Source organism: Entamoeba histolytica, genomic scaffold (genome assembly GCF_000208925.1).
Source record: "Entamoeba histolytica HM-1:IMSS scf_1104750518587 genomic scaffold, whole genome shotgun sequence".
In the NCBI taxonomy this organism is placed as follows: domain Eukaryota; phylum Evosea; order Mastigamoebida; family Endamoebidae; genus Entamoeba; species Entamoeba histolytica.
In genome coordinates, this window is record NW_001914860.1 from 258,613 (window position 1) to 275,525 (window position 16,913).

The window sequence follows — 16,913 nt, forward strand, 5'->3', positions numbered from 1 at the left end:
TAAACCTAAATCATAGAACTTGAAACAATAGTTATGATACTCACATTGGTATTAGTAATGGTTCTAATGAAATGACAGAATTATTTAATTGTCTTAATAAGTAAAAGAAACCTCACAAAAGGTATAAAGAATTTAATTAACAAAATTATCAATGACTTGATAACGAACAATTCTATGAATTTATTTTATTAAAGGACAAATACTTAGTAAATTATTTTACTTTCTTTACATAGAATTGTTTTTATTAAATTAGTTCAAAAAAAATAGAAGGTATAGACTAAAGGAATGTATTATTAATTTGTTTGTTAGAGAAGTGATTATTAGAAAACGTAAATATTTCTTTAGTATAACATATTATTATAAATTCTGAATTACTAGGTTATAGATAGAAAACTAGTTTGAAGAAATACTTAAGAGTAATTCTTAAAGAATAAAATAATAGATGTTCAAAAAGTTTAACACTGAAACAGTTTATGAATAATAATGAAATAAAGAATTATTGATAATAATTATGATAATCAAAGTAGTTTTGATTAGTTAAAAGTTATAGAGATTATTTTTCAAATATGAAATAAGTATGGTTTTGTGCTAAAAAATAAAGTGTATCAATTGATATGTAATATGTTATTTAAACTCAATAGGAATTAAGTATATTAGTAGTTCTTTTTAATGAAACAAAATGTGACGTGTAAGAAAGAAAGCCAATTTTCATTTTTTTTCTTTTAGTTTAGTGAAAAAACTTAAAAAGGAAGATTGATATTGTTTAGATGAATATCATCATTTTTTTAGTTATTTATCAGGTAATAGCGTCATGGTATACTGATAAAAATAATCATATTTACTATGGACTAATTGGTGAGCTTTTTAGTGATGTTGGATATGATGTTTCTAAAGGACTTTTTAGTGACGTGTATGTATTTACATTTTCCGGAGATTGTTGTTATAAATCAAGAGACTATTATTACATTGATCCATACTTTTCAACTAATTCTAAAGTGTGTTATGTCCAATCAACATCTAAATTAAAACAATTATACTTTCTTGAAGACTCTCCAACAGTACAATGGAAATTTCAGTTGGAAGAATTACCTTCTTCTATTCAATTTATATTAGAAAATACACGATCTACAATTGATACTGGATATGAAACATTACTTCAAGTTGGGAGTAGACCTGTACGCTTTTTTATTCACTGTTATGAAAGGATGACAATTCATTATCAGAGTGAAGATCGACCGTATATTTACTTAGAAGGAAATAATAATATGCAGAGTGTAACTATATTAAATGAAATAGATACAATAAAATATGTTTTTAATGGTATTTCTATTGACACAGTCGTTGGATATGGGGATAATACAATTACATCAATATGCTCTATTGGTTCATTTAATCGATTTGTTCAACATGAATCAACCCTAACACTGAAACAAGACTGTTCTTGTTCTATTCACTCTGATAGTTCTTCAGTTAATTTTCATGAGTTTACAATGAATTATCCAGACTGTTTATACAACAATTCTCTTTTCTATTTAACTATTCTTCAACATCAAGTTACGATATCATTTAGAGAAGATGCACCTCTTCTTTGGAAGGGGATAATATTTGAACCACGGTTTGGTATAACTATTATTCAAATAGCATCAAGTACTAAATTATATTTAACTGAACTAACTGAATTACCAACAACACGTTTATATGTAATTGGAAAAATTCATTTTAAATCAGTTTTATTTCCACAAACGAATGTTATTCATTGGTTTACAGATATTTCATATGATCAAGCTGATTTTACAAGTCAAAAAGGAAAGATTGTATTTGTTGGAACAAATACTTTTCATCAAGGAGTGGAAAAAATATGTGAAAATGGAAATAGAACTCGTTTTGGATATCTTTCTTCACTTGGTTGTACTTGTCAATACACAACTTCATTTATTCAAGATGATTGTTTTGAAAGTTCTCTTTATGAAACGAATATGTTAGACCTTGTTCTTACTTCTCAGGAAACAACATATAGTTCTATTGATGGAAGTTATTGGAATAGTATTACAACTTCAACTGTTTCTTATTTAAAAGGAACAATAAAATCTAATATTTGTACATTAAATGGAAAAACTACAATTTATGGTAAATTGATTTGTAATACAATATACCTTAATGGAAATGTAACAGTTATTGGAAGTGATCCTTTAAAATCAAATCAAATAATTATTCAAAAAGATTGTAGTCTTGTTGGAAATATTCAGTCTATAAATTATGAAATATTATCTAACTGTAATGTTATTTTTGAAAATAGTTTCTCTTCAAATATTGTTTTAATTATTCACGAAAATTCATTTCTTACTTTTAAAAGACCTGTTATTATCGAAAAAATAACTACAGGAATTAATGTTCAAATTAAAGCAGAAAGAATTGAATTTGTTGAATTAATAACAGATAATTTCTTCTCATTAAATGCTTTAACATGTACTATTCAAAGTGGAAGTATTCGATTGAATTATGTTGTATTAACAAATCAAATGATTATTAAAGAAAATGTTAATTCTATTTCTATTGAATCAATAACATTTAAGAGTATTGGTCTTCCATTACTTTTTCTAGAACCAACATCAAATGAATTATTAATTAAAACTATTCCTCAATGTATATCATGTTCTAATATTCTTTTCCTTGAAGCAAATTCTAGAAAAATAGTGGGAGTAGAACCATCTTTATATTCATGTGACCAACAATTAATTGTCTTAAATAAGTTAGATAATTTCATTGGGTGTAAGACATTACAATTATATAATAAGAAATGTGAATATGGAAACCCATCAATAACTCCACTTTATTCATGTCCATGTCATGGATCTTCTGATGTTTATTGTACTACTATTATCTATTCATCTTCATATCAATTATCTGATGAGGAATATCCAAATGAAATTGAAATTTTAAACACAGCAGAGTTAAAAGTTAAAAATAAAGAATTTATACTTAAAACAAATGCAAATGTAGAAATAAAAGGTTCTTTAAATAATATTGTTTTTAGTCCTTCTGATTCAACAATTCAATTAAGTGTTTCTCAATCAAATATGATTTATGCACCAACTGGATATGGAATTTCTTATTCAACAGGAAGTTTGGTCACATCTTCTCCAGAAGAATTATGTCTTATTGTTTATGTATCAAATAATGGAGCTGAATGTATTAAATGTAAAATAGGAGAAGATCAAAATGGAAATTGTCTAGATGCTATTGAAATTGAACATTGTAGAGCATTATCATCAATAGACAAACGATGTGATTTTTGTGATTATTATTATTATTATTATTATTCTTCAGGAGTATGTTCTAAATGTCATGATGAACATTGTAAATCTTGTAATGAAACAAATTGTTTTGTTTGTGATGAGAATTATATTGTAAATAAAAATGAATGTTCTCGTGTTACTATGTGTGATTATTATTCTAATGGAGTTTGTTATGAATGTCCAGAAAAAAGTTTTCCTATTAATGGGGAGTGTCAACCATGTGAGGTTACAGGATGTTTAAAATGTACAACAGCTACAACATGTTCAGTGTGCGATGTTACAAATGGGTATTTCTTATATGAAAATCAATGTAAATTTGTTAAAGGAACAATAACAAATTCACATATTATTTCTTGTCCTAGTCAATTTTATTTATTAAATGATAATTGTATTAGCTGTTCTGTTAAACATTGTATAATTTGTACAGCTGAAGTATGTTACAACTGTCAAGAAGGGTATGTACTAAATAATGCTGGTGAATGTATTCCACAACCAACAACATGTAATGCAAATAATTCAAGGTGTATAAATTGTCAAAAGTTTGAATATCTTAATTATACCGAATGTGTTGAATGTTCTAGTCATTGTACTAAATGTACAAATGATGGGAATTGTGTTTCATGTGAATCTGGATATGTATTAGAACAAGAATTTGATGATTTCAATGGATATAAAGTCAAATGTAAATTATTTAATTCAACAACTAATCATTGTGAATTATTATCAGAAGGAAAATGTTTAACATGTAAAGATAATTATTATACTTCATCATATCAATGTTTAGAATGTGATTATAAATGTAAAAAATGTACATCTAGACAAGATTATTGTTATGAATGTAATGATGGATTTTTTATAGAGAATGACCATTGTGTATCATCAAAAGATTATATAGCAAATTGTAAAAGATTTATTGGTTCTGTATGTATAAAATGTAATGATGGATATTTTATTCAATCATCAAAATGTATTCCTTGTTCACCAAATTGTGATATTTGTTATCAAGAAAATATATGTTCAACTTGTATAACAGACTTTTTTGTTAATGAAACATATCAATGTGAACGTCAAATAAATTTAAGTAATTGTGTTGGATATGGAGAACAAGGATGTATAGAATGTGAACAAGGGTATTATATTAATGGAAAAAGATGTTCTACTTGTAGTTCTAAAACTAATAAATGTTCAGAATGTGATATGAATTATGGGTATTGTATAGGATGTGAAAAAGATTTTATATTAATTGAAAAAGAATGTATTTATTTTGAAGAAATTAAACATTGTTTAGGATCAGAAGGATCTAAATGTACATCATGTGAATATTGGTTTCAACCTAATGAAAGTGGACAAAAATGTGATTTAGTTCCAGTGTGGTGGAATTTTGTAGTAGTAATAATTATTATAGACATAATAATTAAAATTTGTGTTATTATGGGAACGGCATTAATTCAATTAATAGTTAAAAGAATTTATCTTAGAAAAATGGAATATGAAGAAAATCATAATTATACTAAATTTCAAATAAAATATTCTAATATAAACTTTAAACATGTGTCAAAAAGTCATCTTGTTATGAATATAAATAAATTAACATTTGGTTGTGAAACACAACCGTTACCTGTTGAAACAGAATCAAGAGAATTATTTTGTATTGGAAATTTAACTAAAAAAACAATAAAAATATTTTTAAATGCAATTGAAAAGAAAGAAAAGTATGAATTTAAAATTAGTCCATCAGAAATTATACTAAAAAATGGAGAAGCATGTGAATTTGAAGCTATTTTAATACCACATTGTTCATGTACAGTTAATGATTATTTTCAAGTAAGTTCTTCATATTTAAATGGAGGTAATTCAAATAGTGAACGAATTGGAATTGAATTTGTTACAGAAATAAGTACTAAATTTGATCCTGATGAATTAATTGAAATAAAAAAGATAGGAGAAGGGTCATTTGGTATTGTCTATTTAGGAAAATTTAGAGGAAATAAAGTAGCAATTAAGAAAATGAAACAAATTAATTGTAAAACTGAAGAAGAACAAATAGAAGAATTTAGTTATGAAGTATCAATGTTAGATAAATTTAGAAGTGAATATATTATTCATTTTTATGGTGCTGTAATGATACCAGGAAAAATTTGTATGGTAACAGAATATGCAGAATATGGTTCATTAAATAATGTTATGAAAAATTATAAGAAAGAAAATAAAGAATTAAATTGTAAAATTAAATTAAAAATATTTTTAGATGCTGCTAAAGGAATTCAATACCTTCATCAAAATAGTATTTTACATAGGGATATTAAACCTGATAATATTTTAATATTATCTCTTGATAATGATATTTCTATTAATGCTAAATTAACCGATTTTGGTTCATCTAGAAACGTTAATTCATTACTTAAAAATATCACTTTTACTAAAGGTATTGGAACTCCTGCTTTTATGGCTCCTGAAATATTAAATAAAGATCATTATAATTTCCCAGCTGATATCTTTGCTTTTGCTATTACAATGTATCAACTATTAAGTTGGAATGACCCTTATCCAAATGACAAATTTAAATATCCTTGGAATATTGCTTCTTTCATAATGAATGGTGATAGATTACCAAAAGTTAGTTCTATAACAGACGAACAATTTTCTTTAATAGAAAATTGTTGGAAACAAAATCCAAAAGATCGATACACAATTAATGTTGTTGTTGAAACTTTAGAGCATCTTTGTCCTAAATAAAAGAACATCTAATTTATTTTTATGTACTGAAATTTATTTTTTTTTATTTTATTTTTTTTTTGAGAATTAATGAAAATAATTAAACTTCTTTTTATCATTTACATCAAAATAAAACAATACTTTTTTAACAATTAAAGAATGGATGTTCTAAAGCTTTTTCAGCTGACATTCTATCATCAGGATTATACATAAGAAGAGACCTTAATAATGAAGTTCCTTCTTTTCCAATTCGAGAGAAATGAGAATTAAAATCAATTGGAGGTGGTGCATCAGGGTCAGGTGTAAAATGACAATACTTATTAACTCCTGGCCAATTTCTTTCATTTGGAACACCTAATAAATCAAAGATTTGAACTATCTGTTCTTGTTCAGACTGTCCACAAAATAATGGTCTTTTAAGAATTAATTCACCAAAAATTGTTCCAACACTCCACATATCTACTGCTGAGGTATAAGATGGCATTTTTAATAAAATTTCTGGTGCTCTATACCATAAAGAAATAACTTCTGGTGTAAAATGTTTTGACTCAGAACGAAATACTCTTGAAAGACCAAAGTCTCCTAATTTAATAGTTCCATCATTATTCATAAAAACATTTCCAGGCTTAATATCTCTATGGTATGTTCTATGAGAATGACAATATGAGAGAGCTTTAATTAATTGTTGAAGAATAGTCTTAATAGTTGTTAAGGGAATATCTCCTTCATAATTCTTTATAAATTTTTGAAGGTCACTATCACAAAATTCAAATACAAGATAAAGACTCCTCCCATTGTTATAAATCTCTAATAAACTACCATCAATCAATTATTTCATTCTCTTATTCAAATAATTAATTAAGCAAACTTTACTATGTTTTCATGTTTTAAATCACTTAATGCTGATATTTCTCTTAATGAAGAACATGAAATACCTTCAGTTGTTACATCCATTTTTATTTTTTTAATAGCAACATATCGACTCAGTTTTTTATCCCACGCCTTCGACACAACCCCATACGTCCCTTCTCCTAAATTTTCAAGTCGTTTATATCGTTCATTAATCTCCTTCGACATCTATTTTTTACAAAGAGTTCTTGACGTGTGAATGAAATCAGAATGATTGTTCATTGTTTGGCAAACAGTTGGCATCAATTTTTTATTTAAATAATATAAATTCATTTCTTTTTAATAAAATGGTATATATAACAAAATTAATTCATATTTTATGTTTGTTTTATAAGAATAAAAAAATAGGTAGTATTTTAATATAACAAGATAACATGTTTTGTTTGTTTGTTTTTATTTCTTTTCTTTTTATTCATTTAGTGTTGTTGTGTATTTATTTTACAATTCAATTTTTAGTCTTTTTTTATTAATTATTGTTATTAATCTTAACTCCACTCTAATTTAAGAAAAAAAATAATCTTCAATACTTTACTTGATATTCAAGAATCAAACTTAATTATTTTTTCCATCTATCTTCGCTACGACTTTAAACCTTTTCTTCTTTTCTTTTTTGTCAACCCAACAAGACAATAAAAACATAATTCCACACCCTAACAGAATTATTAAGGGAATTAGAGTATACATAATTATTGAAAGTATGACATTAGGTTGTTCTTTTCTAAAAAAACACATTGTTCTATTTTCATTTACATACTTCCCATACTCAATCTCACATCTTTTACATTCACGTTTTCCAGGATATTTTTGAAAGGTTCCTTTTGGACATGGAAGACATGATTTCCCTGTTGTATTCTTATAATATCCAGGTTGGCAATCTTTACATCCACTCGCAGCAAGTTCCATTCCAGCTTGACATGTGAAACATCTACTTCTATCTGGATATGGGAAGAATCCATCTGGACAAACTTTACAACTTGTAGCACCAATAACATCTGAATATGTTCCTTCACTACACCTTTTACATACATATTCTCCTTCTTTGTCTTGATAATGTCCTTTATCACATAATTGACATTGAGCAGCATTTCTTACTGCTGAAGCAGAACCTACAGGACACTTAGAACAATTAAAACTTTCTATTAGTTGTTCATCACGATAAGTTCCTGGGTCACAAGGATAACACCCTCTAAAATAAGGTTCATCAATAAAATGAGTTCCAACTGGACAAAAAACACAATCAGTTTGTTTCTCATTTGGAGTATAACCAAATGGACATTTTGAACAAGACGTACTCTTTTCAGTTGAATAAGTACCTAATTGACATTCAACACATTCATTTTGTGATTGGAAATACCCAGCAGGACAAGCAACACATTGTTGATTTTTTAAAATCATTCCTGAGTCACACCCCTCACATTTTCTTGTTTCTGGATTAAACAGCTGACCACCTTGACACTTCTCACACAATTTTGATTCTGGGTTATATATTATTTCACAACCAAAATACTCAACAAATAATGTTGTCAAAGTAGTTCCATATCTCCATGGGGAATCTTTTGGAATATCTTTTAGTGTGACATTCATTATAAGAGAAGTTGATTCTTGATGTTGAAAGATAACATATTTCTTTGGTTCTAATGGAACAAAATTACCTATAATTACTTGAAAATTCATTAATTCATTAATAAGAGTGTTTGCAATAAGAATATCATTTCCTGATTCTTCAATTTTTGCAATAATATCAAGAGGACTATTTTGTAATGTTTTTATTGTAAGTTGTCCATCAAGTTCAATTGTACTTCGAGGAGAATTTATACCTTCTGATTGTTCAACACTAAGCACAGATATTTCACCATTTCCTTTAATTATAGAACCATCATAACAAGTAATTCCATAAAAATTAGTTACATTAGCATCACTAAGAATTAATGTATTATAATTTGTAATAAGAGAAGGACAATTTCCATTAATCTTAGTTATATTAAAGTTTTTTAATAAATTAATTGTTGGTAAATATTCATAAACACCATAATTGTTTAATTTAAAAATCTCAGAATCAATACAATTTCCTGAAAAACTTGTGGTTGTATTTAATTCATTCAGTCCCGTTGAAAACATTAATTCAGCACATTGTTTACCAACTACAATATTAACTTTAATATTAGTTGTTACTCTACTAACTATATTATCAACATAAATAACTTTGTTTGATGACACTATTACACAACTTTCAATAAGAATTAATGTAACAAGATGAATATCGCTTTGAGGGTCTAATGACTTTGATACACTTAATTGGTCAATATCTGTTTCTACATCTTCTTCTATACTTATTGAATTTACTATCATCTGTTTGGTTGAATGAAGTGATGATCCTGATTTTAGTATTAATGTTATTATATTTGTTTGTGAAGTCGAATCAATAAATGTTGTTCCATAATTTGTTAATGTGTCTGCTTCAATATCAAATAACTGAACTGTATTGTAACAATAAACATTTTTTAAAGAAGTTGATACTACTGTTGTTCCATTGAGTATTGATGGTATAGAAATACTATCAAAAGTCACTTTCATCGAGTCATCTGAAGAACCAAGAGTAAATGAACCAAATTTAAATGAACCAATAAAATGTATTGCATTTTTTGTTGTAATTGAATCAAAGGTGGAATATTGATATGGTGTTGCTGAAGTTAAACAAAGATTTGTTAATGTGGTTTCTTGAGAAATAATTAAATTCATGATTGTAGAGTCAAAAAAATCTCCTTTGACACACTCTAATTCCTTTATCGTAGATTGAATTACTTGTGCATATCTTGTTGTTAATACAGAAGAAACTGTGCTTGTTGTTACATATAATTCATCAATTGTATTTGATGAAAATTCCATTTTATTATTTGTGATACGTAGTGTGGATATTACTGATGTTGTAATAAACCCAGTAATCCCATTAAATGACAATTCATTTGCTCCAAGATTTGATGCACTTATCTCGACATGATGACATTGAATCTTAACAGTTTTATTGATACATTCAGCCTTCTCTATTATTGTATTTGTTGTCATAATAGCTTGTGGACATTCAACTGAATTAATGTACTTGACTGTTTCAATGAACAGTGCTATGTCTTTAATTACGATAGAACATCCATCAAACAACACAGAGTCTGAAAGGAAGGTAGCATTCTGATATAGATTAATTATAGAACCTAAAAACTCAGAACTTACTTGAAGATTACCACCATTCGTAAATTCAATGAAATTAACTCGAAGCTTTCCAAATCCGTCAATGTTGCCAAAATTTTGAGATCCTGTTGACGCTATAATAGTTCCAATTCCTTTTGTAATACTCAAAGTACCATAATTAATAAACAAGATGTTTAATGACACTGAATTGGTTGAAAAGGTTCCAGTCTCAAAATTGACAAGCTTATAAATAAAGGTAGCTAGACTTTCAATTGAACCATAATTTTCAATACATAGAGAGTTTGAATATGAGAATGAAATAAAAGAACCTTTTTTATTTATTAATTTATCGCTATTCATCAAATTCATTGAGATTTTCCCATCACAGAAAACTTCTTTTATACTACACTGTTCTAAATTACACATACCATATAAGTTAACTCTAATTTGCCAATCACACCCACTAACATTCGAATCAATTAGTTCAACAGTTGGGTTATTATTCATAAAAGTGATAGAAGAAAATACTGATCCAATAGCCTTAAGAGATTGTCCAAAACTCATATCAATTGTAGCTTCAGATAATGTCACATTATTGAGAATGGCTTTTGTAAGTATTAGAGTTGAAATAGCAAGAGAATTAGAATTAGCATTGACTGTTAATGTCCCTGATTTTTGTTTTAAAGAGGTTGCTGTTAGAGTGTTGGATAATTGAAGAATATCACCATTTAATTCAATACTCCCAGTAATAGACCCAATACTGAGAATGTCATTTTCTATAGTAACTGAAGTTGACAAACTTGAGTGGATATATTCTAATCTTTTTTTACCAATAAATGTAGAGGAAACAAATATCCCATGACCAACTATAACATCCTCATTAAATGTCAAAGTTGAACCATCAGTAGGACAGAAATACTCTGACAAAGATGAGAATGTAATAGTACTTCCAATTATTTTAGTAGAAGAAGTACATGAAAAGGATTTTTTGATAGTGCCAATAATCAAGGTTGTTCCAGAAATAGCTAGTTCAGAATCAATTGTTGCAATAATAGAACCAGATGTTATTGTTACTTGACCACCTTGAGTGTTAAGTGTTCCAGTTGGATTAGATAAGATGAGAGTGTCTGACTCTCCTAAGATGAAATTAACAAGACTCCCTTCTATTGTGTTTAAAATGACTGTTCCTTTAATTATCAATTTTTGAATTGAATCAAAAATGAAAGAATCAAGTATACTAGAAGTAAGAGATGAATCAACAGATGAAACAGTTGAATTAGATATTATCTTTGAATTGGAAATGTCAATACCATTAACCTTCTTAAAAAAAGAAACTAAATTGAGGTTTGTTCCTGTAACTTTTCCTTGAACAGTAATCATTGAAGATATTGTTCCACTCCCATTTAGAACAACATCTCCAATAATAGTTCCAGATCCTTTAATATTTGTTATTCCAAACGAAGTTGCAATTGTAGATGCTGTGGGGCTGGTAATAATGATTGAAGGAGAAACCAGAGATGATACTGAAATTGTACCATCTGTTGTTACTGACCCACTAGAAATAACATTAATATCACCAGTCATTTGACACCCAGAATTTATTGTTATTGAAGGAGAAGTTAATGTAGTTACTACAGTAGACTTGATTATGCCACTAATTGAAGCAGTTAGAGAAAGTAATGATACTGAATTAACTTGAATAGACAGGATTCCATTATTACTAATAGTATAACTTCCACCAGAACTAAAAGAGTCAACAAGTTCAAGAGTTACATTATTACAAGAAACCCCTCCAATAATTAAACTTGCCTGATTAGATGAAGTCAAAGAAACAATAGTTTCAACATTTGGACATATAATAGCATTATCATTAAGATTAGGAATGCCAATAGGACTCCAATTTGAGCTTGAATCAAATAAGTTACTATTAGCTCCTGTCCAAATATAAGATGTTGATAAAGCCAATGCAATAAATAAGAAGAAGAGCATGAAGAAATACAATAAGTCAATATATTAATAAGATTTCATGGTTCATTTTATCTATTCCATTGTTTCTTTCTATTTTAATTAATAAAAAAATAAGAAAGAATCAAACCAAAACCAGAGCAAAAACAGTTATCTATTCTAAAAATATATAAGACTTAATAAATTTAAAATTATAAAAACAATATTTTAAAAATTAAAGTAAAAAAAAAATAATTTAGTTCATCTTAATCTAAATTTGACACGAATATAATAAGCAATAGGATTAAGTAGATAATCTAAAATGCTTACAATAACGACTAAAGTAGCCAAAAGAGGCATGAGTCCCCATTTGTCCATGAATGGATATGGTCTAATATTAAACCTAAAGAAATCATAAAGAGCTAATGAAGCATAACCCAAGAAAGCAACCAATGGAACAAAACGAGAATATTTATAATTGTTATTGACTCTTTTATTTCCTTGACTGAAAACAAAACAGTCTACCAATAAAAATACTAATGGGAAGGAATGTTCAAAATGAGTTACAAAAAGTTGTTCCATTAATGAGGGTTGCCAGTCATCAGACACCCTAAAAACAGCACTTGGTGATTTGAAATATAAAATCCAAAACATAATACTAACACAAAGACACAAAACCAATGCTGTTTGTTGAGTTGAATCAACTAATACTTCCATAACTACATTTCTTTTTTTATTCTTCTTAGTACGTTCAACCTCAAAATTAAATAATAATAATGTCATTTGTTTACAGAAAGCGACAAAGAAATAAAAAGCACATCCCCAACAACTCCACATTGTCCAAAATCTACACATCCTACCAAAAGTATAGTCATGAGAAATCATATGTTCAGAAGTTATGACAACGATGAAAGTGACAACACAAATGTCATAAATCATACGATAGAATGCCTTCATTTTTGAGAGTTGTTTAATGGTATCAAGTTGTTTTATCATAGTGAATTGACAATATGATTTCTAAGTTCAGATTTATTCACTTACCTTTTCCTATTAGTTCCAGAAATGGAAATAACCTTTTTTTCTTTCTTCTATGAAAAATTGTCTTTCTTTTTTTGTTTTTAATCCTCAAAACTTTATTTCTCGCTTATTGAGAATTTATTCACTCCACAATTTTTATTCCTTTATATTTTTAGTCTTTTGTTTTAATGAATTGAAGGTGGTGTGCCAGAATCATTACACAAAATCCTAAAATATATTAAAGCTTCAAGTCTCCCAAGTTATAGTTTGGTTTTGACATTACCTTTAGTGAAAAATGCTTATCTAATACTGATTGGTTGTTTTGTTTATTAATATTTAATATAATGGTATTATTTATCAGCATACAAATATATTTGATAGTGAATAGTTTAAATTGAATATATATAGGTGTTATCAAGAAAAGAATGTTTGTTAATTTGTTGCTGATATTGAAGGAGATAAAATATATTCATAGTGTTATGGATATATTTATCATACAACAACAGTATAAAAGAATGAATTATTTTAATATTCATTCAATTCAAAATAAAAATCAAATAATAACTGCAATGAAGAAATAATTAAGTTGATGGATGATGTTTGAAAAGAATGTAATTTAATAGAAATAAAAGTTGTTGAAGTAACTGAACTACTCACTTTTTAACATGATAAAAAATACTAAATTATTAGGTAAATTATAATTGATTTCTTTATTTAAATACCTTCTGTTTTAATTGAAGAGAAGTAGTTTTTCATTACCCTCAACGTATAATCATTTATGAAATAATCAATAAATAAATATTCAGAAACAAAAAAAAAAGAATAGACGTGTTTTAATAAAGAAAATTTTAAGACTTGATAATAAGATTTCAATCAATTCATATGATAAACTTGGTCATTAGTCCATTGTTTTGCTTCACAAGAACATTTTAATTCTATATCTAAATGACGAGGATGAGAAGCGGCTGGCTTACAATGATATACACCTTTTACAATATCACCAGGAGCAGCATTATCAAAAGGAAGATCGAAATAAAAACAAGTTTGTTTCCAGTGAGTATTAGTATCAGGTTTAGTAGTAAGGTATGACTTCTTTAAGAAAGTACAATCGAAATACAAACAAATACCAGAAAGAGGAACATCTCTATTAATAACAAATTCAAAAGGAACCGTAAAGTCCATTTGATTAACAGACATATGTCTAAGATCAAAAGTAATTATTTTAACTGGAGTAGTACAAAGATATCTACTATCACAGTAATCAACTAATGGATCTACTGTAACATCAGAAAGAACACATGAAAAATCAAATCCATATACATTCGACCAAAACCTTTCTTTTTCTTGTAATAATTCTTCATCATTAATTCCTGCAATATAAATACTTGCTGTATCTGGAAGAATAATTCCATCATCTTTTAAATACTTATCACGTGCATAAATAACACTAGCTAACATAGACTCAAACATTAAATTATATCCCATCCATTCACTAACAATAATATCAACTTTTTCTGGAATATCAACTTCTTCCATTTTGCCTTGAATTAATGTAATAACATTTTCATATCCATTTAATTTAATAATTTCTGCTGCTTGTTTTCTTACTGAACTCATTTCAACTGCATAAACACGTTTTGCTCCATTACGTGCAGCAAACATAGAAAGAATACCAGTTCCACAACCAACATCTAATACTATTTTACCTTTAACAACTGAAGGTACTAATGCTCTTTTATATGATAATGTACGATGTCTATCTTTTAACATTTCATCATGAATTCCAGGATGTGAATAGCTTTCCCAATAATATTCACTATCAGCACCAGCAAGGATATCAGTTGGTTTGCATTCTTCCATTATAGGGTTACTTTTGATTCTTTTTTGTTTTATTTTTCAGTTTTATTTTTTTTATGAAAACATTCTATATTTTACTATTATATTTTTATTTGTTATAATTCTTATTAAATTAACAAAATACAATTTGTGTAAATAATGAATTATTAATCATCAGTTATTACTTGATTTTGTTGAGTTAATTCTTCTGTCATTTCTTCTTTTTCTGTTGACATTTCTCTGGGAATTTCTTGAGTTAGTTCTTCAGTATGTTCTAATGGTTGAGGTACTTGAAGAGAGTCTTCTTGTTTAGGTTCGTTTTGAAGTTCAACAAAGAGACTTTCTTGTTGTTCATGGTAATTAAATAAACAAGGAATTTTAATAACTTTAGTGTATAATAAGAATCCAATTACTAAAAGTATAAATCCAATTACTTGAACAATAGTACTCCATCCAACAGATTCTCCATATGATGAACTAATTACATAATGAATAAAAACTGAAACAATCCAGACAGAAATCATTCTCATTGGTTCTAAAATATTTCTTATCATTGCATTTGAATATCGAATAACTGCTGTACCAGCGAAATTAAAGAATAAAATAACAATGATATAAGCAATACATAAAGATAAAATTAAAGAAGAATTATAAATCATATAAAATGTATCTACAATATTTTCTCTAATAGATGCTGGTAAAAATGGCATAAAATAATAAAGAGTTAATACAATAATACAACACAAACATCCATAAAATCCTCTTAATCCAACAATAAAAGTTACTGGTGCTTTAATATCATGCAATAAAATTTCTTCTAAAATTGTTTGAAGTGCATGTAAAAATTGAGCAAGAATAATTAAAGAAATACCAATTAAAATATAATACCATTCTGAATGTTCTTTATTATCATTTGAATTAGAAGAATCATCATTTTGAGATGAACCATTTGGAATAAACATAGAACAACCTACAAGAATTAAAGCAATAATAATTAATCCTACACCAGTAAAATGAAATACATATTGTTTTTGTTTTCTCCAAAAAATTGCTAATAACATAGCAAAAATAATAGTACTTCCTCTCATCATTTGATATACACTTGATGGAATATACAATAATCCAAAATTCATCATATATGTTCCAAGGAAATCACAAATTGATGGTAAGAAAACAAATAAATATTGTTTAAATGTTAATCTTTTTGGTTGTTGTTCTTCTTCAATTTCACCAAATGTTTTTGGAGGTTCATTATTAGTTTCATTTGGAGCAAGACTTTGTTCTTCATTATCACTAAATATTTGTTTATTTCTTTTTTTATAACAATTTATACAAAATTTAATTAATTCTGTAAAGTAATAAATAATAAGTGCTAAAAACATTCCAAAGAACATTAAAAAATTAAAAAACATTGGACGTTCAAATAATTCAAAATTTCCTTCTTTATTTTTAGATTCAGCTGCATATGTTGTCTTTGAAATAATAGTACTTCCTGTTCCCATAATAAGAAATAGACATACAAAAAATATTAACAATAAAAGTCCTTTATATTGTTGAATATAACTAATAAGTTTCATATGTTAATAATTTTCAGTTCTTATTTCTTTTTCAAATATTTTTTATTACAACAGAAATACAACTATTGCTAAAACAAAATATCTTTCATCGTTTTTTTTTTTTTTGATTTTTTTTTCCTATGAAAAACTCCAATATAAAAAATACATGACGAATTTTTCGTGGTTATAAATAATTTTATGCAAACATATAATCTAAATTTATATTTTTAGCTATTTCAGACATCAAATTCACTCTCTTTGTATTTCCTAATTATATCATTTAATTCTAATGGTTTTGGATTTTTATGTTTATTTTTTTTCATAAAATGGGTTAGATTGCACATGAAAAGAGTTAAATTTTACTAATATATAGAAAAAAGAAAGAGTTTTATTAAGAATCACAAATAAAAGAATAAAGAAAGTAAAGAAATTAAAAATTTTTTTCTATTTATTGAAA

At 26.7% G+C, this 16,913-nt stretch overlaps 6 protein-coding genes across 6 annotated transcripts, besides 1 other annotated feature; 1 reads left to right on the plus strand and 5 right to left on the minus strand.

Moving 5' to 3' along the window:
* Positions 1-767: 767 nt before the first annotated feature.
* Positions 768-6,032, plus strand: EHI_152420 (tyrosine kinase, putative; the record flags this gene model as incomplete). Its single annotated transcript, XM_651877.1, has 1 exon — positions 768-6,032. One exon carries the CDS (start codon positions 768-770, stop codon positions 6,030-6,032), a length of 5,265 nt encoding a protein of 1,754 aa, XP_656969.1.
* A 124-nt stretch (positions 6,033-6,156) lies between these two features.
* Positions 6,157-7,088, minus strand: EHI_152430 (cell division protein kinase, putative; the record flags this gene model as incomplete). Its single annotated transcript, XM_651876.1, has 2 exons — positions 6,157-6,826; positions 6,880-7,088. 2 exons carry the CDS (start codon positions 7,086-7,088, stop codon positions 6,157-6,159), a joined length of 879 nt encoding a protein of 292 aa, XP_656968.1.
* A 384-nt stretch (positions 7,089-7,472) lies between these two features.
* On the minus strand, positions 7,473-12,092 carry EHI_152440 (uncharacterized protein; the record flags this gene model as incomplete). The annotated part of the gene is made up of 1 exon (XM_651875.1): positions 7,473-12,092. One exon carries the CDS (start codon positions 12,090-12,092, stop codon positions 7,473-7,475), a length of 4,620 nt encoding a protein of 1,539 aa, XP_656967.1.
* A 195-nt stretch (positions 12,093-12,287) lies between these two features.
* Positions 12,288-13,043, minus strand: EHI_152450 (uncharacterized protein; the record flags this gene model as incomplete). The annotated part of the gene is made up of 1 exon (XM_651874.2): positions 12,288-13,043. One exon carries the CDS (start codon positions 13,041-13,043, stop codon positions 12,309-12,311), a length of 735 nt encoding a protein of 244 aa, XP_656966.1. The 3' UTR covers positions 12,288-12,308.
* Positions 13,044-13,412: 369 nt separating this feature from the next.
* Positions 13,413-13,780: a repeat region.
* Positions 13,781-13,937: 157 nt separating this feature from the next.
* Positions 13,938-14,924, minus strand: EHI_152460 (uncharacterized protein; the record flags this gene model as incomplete). Its single annotated transcript, XM_651873.1, has 1 exon — positions 13,938-14,924. The coding sequence occupies one exon, from the start codon at positions 14,922-14,924 to the stop codon at positions 13,938-13,940; it is 987 nt and encodes a 328-aa protein (XP_656965.1).
* A 143-nt stretch (positions 14,925-15,067) lies between these two features.
* On the minus strand, positions 15,068-16,477 carry EHI_152470 (uncharacterized protein; the record flags this gene model as incomplete). The annotated part of the gene is made up of 1 exon (XM_651872.1): positions 15,068-16,477. The coding sequence occupies one exon, from the start codon at positions 16,475-16,477 to the stop codon at positions 15,068-15,070; it is 1,410 nt and encodes a 469-aa protein (XP_656964.1).
* Positions 16,478-16,913: the final 436 nt, after the last annotated feature.